This window comes from Zootoca vivipara, chromosome 15 (assembly GCF_963506605.1).
Source record: "Zootoca vivipara chromosome 15, rZooViv1.1, whole genome shotgun sequence".
NCBI lineage: Eukaryota > Metazoa > Chordata > Lepidosauria > Squamata > Lacertidae > Zootoca > Zootoca vivipara.
In genome coordinates, this window is record NC_083290.1 from 3,522,623 (window position 1) to 3,535,057 (window position 12,435).

At 46.8% G+C, this 12,435-nt stretch overlaps 1 protein-coding gene across 1 annotated transcript in view; it reads left to right on the forward strand.

Annotated features, from left to right (window-relative positions):
* Nucleotides 1-11,295, forward strand: part of LOC118096768 (multidrug and toxin extrusion protein 2) — a 31,080-nt gene extending 19,785 nt beyond the window's left edge. The window contains exons 14-17 of the mRNA XM_035138918.2: nucleotides 3,813-3,945; nucleotides 5,967-6,061; nucleotides 7,406-7,487; nucleotides 10,428-11,295. Of these exons, the coding sequence (XP_034994809.2) occupies nucleotides 3,813-3,945; nucleotides 5,967-6,061; nucleotides 7,406-7,487; nucleotides 10,428-10,660 (543 nt within the window). The 3' untranslated portion in view covers nucleotides 10,661-11,295. The remainder of the gene's footprint in view (nucleotides 1-3,812; nucleotides 3,946-5,966; nucleotides 6,062-7,405; nucleotides 7,488-10,427) is intronic.
* The last annotated feature ends 1,140 nt before the right edge of the window (nucleotides 11,296-12,435 follow it).

A 12,435-nucleotide genomic window follows, 5' to 3' on the forward strand; every position in this document is an offset into this window, starting at 1 on the left:
CACAGAGTTTCTTTCTAGGTGCTCACAGACTGTTTGCTTGATGATCTGCTCTAGAATCTTTCCTGGTATTGATGTCAGGCTTACTGGGCGGTAATTGTTTGGGTCCTCTCTTTTCCCCTTTTTGAAAATAGGGACAACATTTGCCCTCCTCCAGTCTGCTGGAACTTCGCCTGTTCTCCAGGAATTATCAAAGATTATTGCCCGTGGTTCTGAAATCACCTCTGCCAGTTCTTTTAATACTCTTGGATGTTGTTCATCTGGCCCTGGAGACTTGAATACATCTAAACTAGCCAAGTATTCTTGTACTACCTCCTTACTTGTTCTGGGCTGTGTTTCCCCTGCTGAATCATCTGCTCCATATTCTTCAGGTCGGGCATTGTTTTCTTTTTTGGAGAAGACTGAGGCAAAGAAGGCATTGAGGAGTTCTGCCCTTTCTCTGTCCCCTGTTTGCATTTCACCATCTTCTCCTCTAAGTGACCCCACTGTTTCCTTGTTCTTCCTTTTGCTACGGACCTACCCATAAAAGCCCTTTTTGTTGCTTTTAACCTCTCTGGCGAGCCTGAGTTCATTCTGTGCTTTAGCTTTTCTGACTTTGTCTCTACACGTGCTGGCTATATGTTTGAATTCCTCTCTGGTGATTTCCCCCCTTTTCCATTTTTTGTACATATCCCTTTTAAATCTTAACTCAGTTAAAAGTTCTCTAGATAGCCACCCTGGCTTCTTTAGGCACCTTCCATGTTTCCGTCTCATTGGTATTGCCTGAAGTTGTGCTTTTAATATCTCTCTTTTAACAAACTCCCAACCATCATGAACTCCCTTCCCTTTTAGTAGTATTTCTGTCCATGGGATCTCACCCAGCGTTTCCCTAAGTTTTCTGAAGTCGGCTTTCTTAAAGTCTAGGATTTGAGTCTTAGTATGCTTGGTTGCTCCTTTCCGCTGAACAATAAACTCCAGAAGAGCATGATCACTCCCACCTAATGATCCTGCCACTTCTACCCCACTAACCAAGTCATCACTATTGGTTAGGACCAGATCTAAAATGGCTGATCCTCTTGTTGCTTCTCCCACTTTCTGGACAATGAAGTTGTCTGCAAGGCCAGTGAGGAATCTGTTCGACCTTATGCTCTTGGCTGAGTTTGACATCCAACAAATATCAGGATAGTTGAAATCCCCCATTACTACTATCTCACCTCCTTTTGAATGCCTGGTCATCTGTTCCAGGAAGGCTTCATCTGTGTCCTCAGTTTGGCTTGGGGGGTCTATAGTAAACTCCCACAATGAGATCACTGTTATTTTTCTCTCCCTTAATTTTGACCCAGATACTCTCAACTTGGCTTTGAAGTTTTAAATCCTGGATCTCTTCACAGGTATACACATCCCTGACATATAACGCTACTCCTCCTCCTCTCCTGTTTGGTCTATTTCTCTGAAATAGATTGTATCCCTCTATTTGTACATTCCAATCATGAGACTCATCCCACCAGGTTTCAGTAATGCCTATTATGTCATATTTAGTTTGCTGTACCAAGAGCTCAAGTTCATCTTGTTTATTTCCCATGCTCTGTGCATTAGTATACAGACATTGAAGACCATTTATCATTCCCCCATGCCTCTTATTTAAGGATATTTTCCTTCCACCACTAGGTCTGTGTGCTTTTTGCTCCATTTGGTCCTTGACATTTGGATGAACATCTTCAGAACTTGATAGACTCCTACCTTCAGGACCACTGTCTCCCTCCCCCATATAAGTCAGTTTAAAGCCCTCCTGATGAGGTTTTTGAGTTTCATGGCAAAAACATTCCTCCCAACTTTTGTGAGGTGCAGCCCATCACCTGCCAGAAGTCCATCTTCAAGAAACTGCAGACCGTGATCTAAGAATCCAAACCATTCCTGTTTGCACCATTTGCGAAGCCAGTTGTTCACTTCCCCTATTTTTCTCTCTCTCCCTGGGCCATGTCGTTCAACTGGGAGGACAGATGAGATGACAATTTGTGCATTTAATTGTTTCAACTTCCTGCCCAGAGCCTCATAATCACTTTTGATCTTCTGTTGGCTATGGCTTGCAGTGTCATTGGTTCCCACATGCACCATAAGGAAGGGGTATTTGTCGGTGGGTTTTATGATTCCTTGCAGCATTTAAAACTTAGCAAGCTTCTAGACCTCATGTTCATAAACATATTTTTGAAGACATTAACCCAGACAATCTCAGCTGCCAAATAAACCTTTCCAGTGTTTGGAGATCTGGTTTTTTCCTGCCCTCTGGATATTCTCCCAACATTGCCCCCGGTGACTTTGACAGTGCAGTCATAATCCTGTCTACTCAGAAGTATTTCCTACTAAATTCAGTGGGATTTGCTGTCAGCTAAGTGGGGCTAGGACTGGGTCTTAATTTATGGTTTTTTTAAAAATTATTATTATTATTATTTATTATTTAAAATTACAAAATTACAATTTTATGAACACAAACAAACAAACACAAAAATAAACAATGGCGATATGAATAGACCATAGCGAGTACAGTGGTGCCTCGACTTATGAATTTAATCCGTTCCGAAGGCACCTTCGTAAGTCGAAAAATTCGCAAGTCAAAAAACGCCATTGGAAATGCAATTTCCCATAGGAATGCATTGGAAACTGAAAAATTCGTAAGTCGAAGCAACCTATCTAAAAGTTTGTAAGTCGAAAAATCCCTGTCTAAAACCGCCACGGTTTTCCCCCCGATGTCGAGACATTACCCCCATTCGTGAGTCGAAAAATTCAGTTGTCGAGTCATTCGTAAGTCGAGGTACCACTGCACATAATTTATGTTATTATCTTAAGTGCACACAACCCTGGTTTATTTACATTAGCGTTTCCCCCACTTGAGGGACTTTGATGTGCGTTCTTAAGCCTGTTCTGAGCTTGCCTCTTGGACAGAAGCGAGAACTCATACAGGGTGGCAACAGGCAGCTCTCTCCTCTGAGCGTGAATCTTCCTGCAGCGGAATCTATTGGAACGCCTCCGTTTCACTGTTGACACACAGGAACTGTTGCCCAGTGCCTGCTGATTGGAAGGGCAGAGTTGGGCATCATCCAGAGACACAGTAGGGCAGCCTCCTCCGTAGCTGGCTGACTGTGCCCAAATTTTTTCTTTTGCCACCTCTGAAAATTACTTCTCCATGGAGCAAAAGTGTTCCCCTCCCACCCATCCCCATTTTTACAAAAAAAATTCCTCAGAACAGCCCTGTGAGGCAGCAGTGAGACTTTCCTATGCATTAAGATGGAAAGATTTATCATTCCTCCCTACCGTGGAGGAATGGTGGTTGAAATTATTAGACTTAGCTGAGGTGGCAAAGAGAAAAATATTTTTCAATATTTACGAAAGATTGGAAACCCCTTTTAGTTGCTATGTGAAAAAGAAAATGAAACTGTTGGTATCTGGGTTTGAATAAAGCATTGGTTTATAGAACCATTGAGTGTTATCTTGGAGTGGATGTTTTAAATAATTTTCTCTATATAGCTGACAGGTGAAGAATCGGAAGTTCTTTCTTTCTTTCTTTCTTTCTTTCTTTCTTTCTTTCTTTCTTTCTTTCTTTCCCCCTTCTCTTTTCTTGATCTTGGTTTGTGTTTTATTTGGATTAGGGTTTTTTTAAAATCTTTGATAAAAAGATATTGGATATTAATCTCTGTATTTTTTTCAAACTTTAATATTTATTTTTAAGGAAAACAACAACCCTTTGAGGTAGGCCAGGGTCTTGACGCTCTACCACGCTGACACTGTTGCTGAACTGGTATAATGATTTTAGCCCTCTCTCCTTTTCATCCCCTCTCCAGGCCACATGCGGTGGAATACTGAGAGGGGCTGGGAAGCAGAAGATTGGTGCCATCGCCAATGCCATCGGCTACTACATCATTGGGCTCCCCATCGGCATCACACTTATGTTTAGGTACAAGCTTGGAGTGATGGGTATGTATCTCAGCAGGCCAACGCAAGCTGATGTCACCTGCTTTAAAAAGAAAAGAAAAAGAATTTTAATTTAATACCTGCTGGTCATTTTTTTCTAAGACACATCAAGGATTGTGTGTGCTTGCTTCCCTCTTCCCTCCTCATCCTGTTTTCCTTTTGTGCCGTGCCTTTTTAAAAATTCTAAGCCTGAGGGCAGGGACTATGTGTGTGTGTGCCTTTACTCACTCCAGGAGCCGTGCTGACCGAAGAGCAGGATATGAATGCTTTCAACAAATGGGGGGGGGAGCAAGGCCTTTGTTGGGGACTTACCACTAGGCAAACCTGCCAAGTTGCTGTCAGAGAAATAAGGGACTGGGCCGGAAATAGCAGACCGGAAGTAGCGCTGCCGCCATTTTGGAACTGGGCGGGGCATGCTCAGAAGTGACTTTTGATGCTGCTTTGCCCAGTTCCAAAATGGCCGCCGTGCCAGAAGTCGCACTGCAGCCATTTTGGAACTGGGCAGAGCAGCATCAAAAGTCGCTTCTGAGCATGCTCCGCCCAGTTCCAAAATGGCCACCGCGCCAGAATAAACTGTGAAAAAACAAAAAAAATACGTTTTTTCAGCTAGGAACAGCTGGAAAAACGGGGATTTCCCGGGGAAAACGGGAGACTTGGCAGCTATGCCACTAGGCCCCTTTGCTCGGCTGTCTCAAAGATCCAGCCAGACCAGGTGGCGGGAACCTGTGGCTCCTCCAGATGTTGCTGAACTACAACTCCCGTCAGCCCTGGCAAGCATGGCTAATGGCCAGAGATGATGGGAGTTGTAGCTCAGCAGCGTTTGGAGGGCCAAAGTTTCCCCCCACACCTGTGTATTTATTAGGCTGCTGCCTTATGCCAAGTCAAGTTGGACTAGCCCGATAGTAACTGCTCTGACTGGCAGAGCACCACTCACTTGGGGAACTGTTGATTTAACATTTGTTATAGTTCCAAAAACCTCTGAGGCGAGGTGCACCGGGTTTTGTCTTTGTTTTTAAATGGTTTTTATTGGTTTTACATATAATCACATTATGTAACATCAGATCCTCTTATTTTATCTCTTTGGCTCAACTGAGCCTGACGACTTCCCTCCCTCCCGTCTGATGATTTACAACAGGCACCCCCAAACCTCGGCCCTCCAGATGTTTTGGACTACAATTCCCATCACCCCTGACCACTGGTCCTGTTAGCTAGGGATCATGGGAGTTGTAGGCCAAAATATCTGGAGGGCCGCAGGTTGGGGATGCCTGGTTTACAAAATTAAACTTGGCATCTTTCCATTTCCCTTCGTTTCCTATCCCTGTTATAGCATTACCTAAAATATTAAGTTGGGACGCAGGTGGCGCTGTGGGTTAAGCCTCAGAGCCTAGGGATTGCTGATCAGAAGGTTGGCGGTTCAAATCCCCGCGACGAGGTGAGCTCCCGTTGCTCGGTCCCAGCTCTTGCCAACCTAGCAGTTCAAAAGCACGTCCAAGTGAAAGTAGATAAATAGGGACCGCTCTGGCGGGAAGGTAAACGGTGTTTCTGTGTGCTGCTCTGGTTCGCCAGAAGCGGCTTTGTCATGCTGGCCACATGACCAGGAAGCAGTCTGCGGACAAACCTGACCATTAGGTCCAGTCATGACCGACTCTGGGGCTGCGCGCTCATCTCGCATTATTGGCCGAGGGAGCCGGCGTACAGCTTCCAGGTCATGTGGCCAGCATGACAAAGCCGCTTCTGGCAAACCAGAGCAGCACATGGAAACGCCGTTTACCTTCCCGCTGTAGCGGTTCCTATTTATCTACTTGCATTTTGATGTGCTTTCGAACTGCTAGGTTGGCAGGAGCTGGGACCGAGCAACGGGAGCTCACCCCGTCACAGGGATTCGAACCGCCGACCTTCTGATCAGCAAGCCCTAGGCTCAGTGGTTTAACCACAGCAACACAGAAAAAATAAATACTCTAACCCTACTGGACGGTTCATCTGAGAGATCTTCCCTTGTTCTCTCTCTTTCTCTCTCTCTCCAGGCCTGTGGACGGGGCTGATTGTCTGTATCTCCCTCCAAGCTGCCTCTTTCCTGGTCCTCGTCCTGCGAGCGGACTGGGCAAAGGCCTCGGAAGAGGTGAGGCTCGAGAGCACCGGTTCCTTTGGTTTCCATAAGTGGGCGGGTCCCAGCACCCCCGAGGGGAAAGGAGGCACCTCATGGAATCATAGAGCGGTAGAGCTGGAAAGGGACCCCTAAGGGACATCTAGCCCAACCCCTTGCAATGCAAGAAACACAGGGGAAGAGTCCTCGACGGCTGGCCACCCAACCTCTGCTTAAAAGCCAGAGGAGATCGTCTGCCAGGTTCTGAGGTTGTCCGTTCCCCTGTTGAATGGCTCTTATCATCCTTCCTGGTGTTGAGTGAGAATCTCCTTTCTCGCAACTTGAATCTGTTGCTTTGAGTCCTATCGTCCGGAGCAGCAGAATAATAATAATACAGTCAAACCCCAGTTGTTGAACGTAATCAACGTTCGGTTTCTGAAATGCTAGTCCAAGGCACGGCTTCCGATTGGTTGTAGGAGCTTCCAACACTCAAGTGGAAGCCGCGTCGGACGTTCTGCTTCTGAAAAACGTTCAAAAACCGGAGCATTTACTTCCGGGTTTTCTGCATTCGGCAGCCAAAACGTTCCACAACGGAGGCATTCGGGATCCAAGGTTTGCCTGTAATAACAATAACATCATCAGTAGTAATTTTATTATTTATATGCTGCCTATCTAACTGGGTTGCCCCAGCTGGATTTATGCAAAACACATAAAGGACAAATATCCTCTTCTGCCATGGGGGGGTGCAGAACTTTTGCCCTCACAAGAGCTGTTCCTTCCTCAGTTCTCTGAAAGAGACACAAAAGGGTTTTTTTTTGTGTGAGAGTGTTTCTTGGGCTCTGCTTTCCCTGAGAAATTCCACACCTCGGTTCGTTGTTTTAAGGCAAAGGTGTTTTGTCGAGGTGGGAAAAGTGCCGTTCTGAAAAGAGCAGAAACACCACGATCCAAATTAAACGTTGGGAGCCCCGCGATTCTGCTTCCAGCTGAGAGGCAACGAGTTGCGGCAAACGACCTTTGCTCAGAAGTTGGAAATCGAGACCCCCAAGCTAGCCGTACCCATTATTCCCAGTGGGACTGTTTTGAGCAGGAATAGCACGGGAGGCAGCCGTCAGAGGAGACATCTTGAAATTAGCTGGCCCTAATTAGGCGCACCCATTAACTTCAAGGGGTCTACTCTAGGTAAGGTGAGAGTTGGATGGTACCCAGTACTTTTCGGAGAGATGGGCAGTTGTGAAAGTATCCAGGTATCTGACGAAGGGCGACTTTAATGAGCCTTGATTGGGACGTCATGGGAAATGTGTGCTCTGGGTGTTAACCCTGAGATATCTTCTCTCTCTCTCTCTCTCTCTCTTCCCACATCCCAAAATTTTCATCTCCTAGGCTCAGAGCCGAGCTGGGCTGACAGCCAGACTACAGACCAGCAGTTCTGAGGACATTTCTGCTAATAAACCAGTGCCCCTAGGTAATTTTTTTATGTGGGGGCGGGAATGAATGGGGTTGAGAGTATGATATATATATTTTTTTTGGGGGGGGAGAAGAAGAGTTTGGATTTGATATCCCCCTTTATCACTACTTGGAGTCTCAAAGCGGCTAACATTCTCCTTTCCCTTCCTCCCCCACAACAAACACTCTGTGAGGTGAGTGGGGCTGAAAGACTTCAAAGAAATGTGACTAGCCCAAGGTCACTCAGCAGCTGCATGTGGAGGAGCGAAGACGTGGACCCGGTTCCCCAGATTACGAGTCTACCATTACACCACGCTGGCTCTCAAGAGATGAATGGGAGGGATTCCTTTTCCTGCTTGTCCCCGATTATATAAAGGTCGGGGGGGGGGGACAGTGAGGAGAGCGGAGCCTGCTAAAGTTTCGCTTTAAAAACTCAGTTCCTCGCAAGACAGCTTGATCACCATGACTGCTCTTCCCTGTGCAATACATGGCCTGGGGCAGGTTTCCAAGGGTTAAGTTCCTAGAATTGTGGGGTTGGAAGGGACCCCCAAGGGTCATCTGGCCTGACCCCCCTGGCCATGCCGGTATCGCAGCTCAGGAATTGCCGACAGGTGGCTCACTCTACCTCTGTTTAAATGCCTCCCAACGAAGGAAAGTCCGTCACCTTCCGAGGTCGCCTGCTCCACTGATGGGAAGAGCTGAGAATCACTGCCAAGGAAAGGGGGTCACCACCAAGGAAGGGGTGCTGGGGAGTATCTGAGGAGGGAGCGGTTGCCTTTTGCTTATGCCCTGGGGGCTGGTCGGTAGTTGGAACGAATTCTGCCCTGATCAGACCCTTGGATTATGTGCAAGCTCCCTTTCACAGCACCACACCAGTTTCGCCAATGGGTTAGCAAAGAAAGTGGTTCTCTAGGAACTTGGAACAAAAAACAAGTGGATTTTTATTCATTCATTCATTCACATTGAAACGGGCTATTGCACCCCAGGCTAAACCGGAGTGTGATTAGTCAGCATCTTTTTCTCCGTTGCACTTCTGGCTTTTTGCCTAATTTCGGAAGCCCCCTGCAATTGATCCAGACCTCTGGTGGGAGGGATCCTCGCTTCATCTCGCGGCAGCCCCGGTGGGAGGGCAGGGGGCAAGAAGGGGGAGATGGCAGAGTGGGGAAAAAGAGGAAAGGGGTGAGAAGCAGGCGAAAAAGAGTTGGAGAGAGAGAGAGAGAGTGTGTCAGGAGCCAGTCTGGGGCAGGTCAGCAATAAAACACCAGGTGTCAGTGAAGTTAACTCATCACTCAAAGAAGCCAAGACAGCACAGGCCTAGTGGTTGGAGCAGCTCTTCCCAGTAGATCTTCCCCAGTGAGGACTGAAGAGGGCCTTCCCACTGCCCTCTTTTTTTGCCAATTTATTTTATTGATTTTCCATCATTTTAAACAAATTGTCACCAAATTAATAAAATTCAATACAAATTTAGAAGCCAGCTCCCCACCCCCCATCCCAGGTGTCCCCTCTATTTTCCTCCCTCCTTTTCTGCTCCCAATAACACAACTTTCCCAACGATCATTTCAAAATGCGTCCATCCCTTCTCCCTAATTGAACATCACCTGTTCAATTACCAATTTCTGCTGTGGCTTTTATACATTGTTATAACCTGTCCTCAAAATAGTCAAGTCATTCCTCTTTCATCTATCTATAATACCGTAGTCATTCATCAGTTTGGAAACATTTCCTCCCGACACCTCTTGAGTAACGCTTTGCCTGGGGAAAAGCAGATCTTGCTTCCTCCCAGACAAAATACATTCCTCCCACCGCCCTCCTAAGAGTCCTCCCTTGGGTCCTTCGCCAGCCGCCTAAGACTTCTTCGTTTTGTGTCTCTTTGCTCTGCTCTCTTCAGACCTCTTCTGGTTCTGCAAGACCAGTGGGTAGGGGAGCTACGTAGTCACAGCAAGAGGGGGAGACACCCCTGGCTTCTTCAACAGCCTGCCTCCACCAGAGTGGATTTGATTTAAACCATTTTTTTTTTTACAGAAAGACTCATTCTTGCTGGTATAATCTTAATATTTACAACCAGATGAAGGTTTCATTTTAATTTTCAGAGTAGTTTTTTACAGTTACATCAAAAATTACTGATTCGGTATACTGTTAAGAAATACATAGGCAGATAATTATGAAATTATTGGGAGGTTTAATATGGGAGGTTTAATAAGCTAACTATTTATATTTGGACAACTTTTCTGCTGTACTTTACCAGGAGAAAAAAAACAATCATTTCCTTAATAACAATGCAAACAATTCATTTAACTAAAGCAATAACATTAGGGCATATGTATCCCTAATGTTCGTTAACTGATGTGCTTAAACAATTTTAAAAAACCTCATAAGTCTAAGAGTTTTAGCACACATGAAAAATTTAAACAAATCCTTATTTCCTGATGAATAGCCTTTGGACTATAAGGTAACTTAAACAGAAAGCTATCTTTAGATTTTTCCTCCAAAAGCATTTTATTTTAAAAACCCGATTTAATTTTTTTTAAAAAAACCCCAATTTATTTAAAAAACAAACAAACATTGATTTTTATCCACCCTGGCTTCCACTTTGCCTTCTGACCCCCTCTGCTTCTACCTGTTTTTCTGGACTGCTCTCTGCCACAGCCTCTTCCTGCTCACGAAGCCCTATTTGGACACCTCCTCCTCCCCATCTTCTCCCTCTACGGGCTCTGAGCCCTCTTCACTTAGGGGGTTCCCCAGCTTGCCCCCCCACCTCTGCACCCAGCCAATGACATATGGCAAGAAAAGGGATGAGTAAGATTGGAAAAGGGGGGATGGAGAGAGAAAAGGGGGCGAGAAGCCCTCGCCCGTTTGGCACTGCGGCCAGCATGCGGCCCGCAACCGATTCCCGCTTCCTGGATTGCGGAAAAGGCCCCCCCCCACCCTGAACTAACGATGAGGTTTTCTAAACCTTCAGCCTACCTCACGATGGAAACGGAGGTCCCCAACGGGGACGCTCTCGGCGCCATGGACCACGTGATCGAGCACCCGCCGCAAGACCAGCTGATTCCCCCAGAAGAATTCACTTCGTCTCGTGTGGAAGTCTTGTCCGGGAGGCAGCTCCTTTTGCACCGGGGACTGGCTCTGGCGTTGGCGATCGCCGTTTTGGTCGCAGGCGTCCTGATCCGCCTCCTGTTGCAGAACGGGTAAGGCGCTGCCGAGGGGCGGCAGGTGGACCCTGTCGAGGACAGAAGACGGCTGGGCACTCTGTTCCGTACAGGAGGAACCCCTTTCCCTCCTGGGGCTCAGCCGGATGTGTGTGTGTGTGTTGCACAACTCAAAGAGAACCCCTTAACCAGTCGCCCTTGGCATGACGGATGGGGGGGTATTTCCTGGGCTGGCCTGAGCCGCTCTGCTTTGGTTGGGAAGAGTTGGCCAACTCAAGAAAAGGATAATCGGATACGGCTATGAGAATGTTCAAGCGATGGGTCACCGTTACTCAGTTCTTCTTTTCCTGGAAGTTTATTTTTGACCAGACTTGCCCCTTGGCAGCTCAAATCTTTTTTTAGTCTCCCCCTACACCACCCATTTTTTATATTTCAATAACCAGCCTGCGGTTGTTGGACCCAGAGGAGCGAGATCAAGGACTCAGTTCATGGCGCAGTCTTGAGCTGTGGACCCTGCCGGCTTTTTATGCGTCACAAGCTCAGTGCTCATTAAGTTTCCTTTGGCAAACTCTAGTAAAAAACGCACCTTTTATGTGTCCCCTTACCCCCCAGTAATTCTGCATTTTGGTATGGTTCAGGGTTTTTATGAATAAACCAAGTTTTCCTGAGTTATTTTAATAGATTGCCAGGTCGAGTGCCTCATTGATTACGCCGGCAGAAGTTCCGATCCAGGTGTGTGGGAAACGTCGGCCCAAGCTGAACTGCAACTTCTCCTCCGCTGCAGCAAAGGGTGTTGGGAGTTGTAGTTCAGCAACATCCGGGGGGGGGGACAAAGGCTCCCCACACCTGTTCTACCCCCAACAGGCATTGCTAAATAACAAGTGGGAATTGTAACAAAGTCCTGCCAGCTGTTGACGCCGCTAGCCAGTCTGCCGTAAACTCCCTTCCTTTTCCCCCCAAAGACACTTGGTGCTCCAAGGCCACTAACTGGCTGTGCTCAGGCCTCATTGGGGGGGGGCTGAGGCTCTGCTCTCTTGCTTGAGGTTATTTTCATTGGATGATTGAGGGCAGATTAAAGAATGCAACTTGCTCCCATTCTTACATTCTGCACAGATAGTATTTTGCGTTTCTGCAAATGCCTCCCGCTGTTGCATGGACCCGGTGCAAGGATCCTGTGGCCCTCCAGTTGCTGCTGAGCTACAACTCCCATCATCCTAAGCCATTAGCCTTGTTGGCTAGGTGCTGGTGGGAGTTATAGTTTAGTGACACCTATAGGGGCCAGACCATCCCTGCTCCTGGCATAGATAGCGTTTTGCCTGCAGTGTTTGCTATTAGTATGTAGCAGAAACAGAACGGGGAGACGGGGACCCTCGAACATCCAGATGTTGTCCAACTCTCATCAGCCCCAGCCAACATGCTCTGTCACTGAGCTACGACCCTAAAAGCTTGAAAATAAAAACAAGATTCCAGTCCTCATGGTCCCATTTTTGAATTAGGGCCCTTCCCCAGCAAGGAACCACCAAGTCATAGGAAAGCAAAAAAATGATTTGAAATATAAAAGCACAGAAATAGCTGGTGTAAAACCCAGATAAAGGCCAGGTTGATAAATATGAATGGCAGGTTGAATGAAAGGGATAAAAAGTCGCTGGATAGAGCTGCAACCATTCCTGCAGCCACTAGGTGTCGCTTCAGCCCCATTTAATCGCTTTTTGTCTTTTGGGCAATTTGAATTTGAAAGCAAAGAAGGCCTGCCAAATTTGGGGTCCTTTCTACACTCACACAAGTCAGAGAGGTGCTGGGGTTTGCCCCTCCTCATGT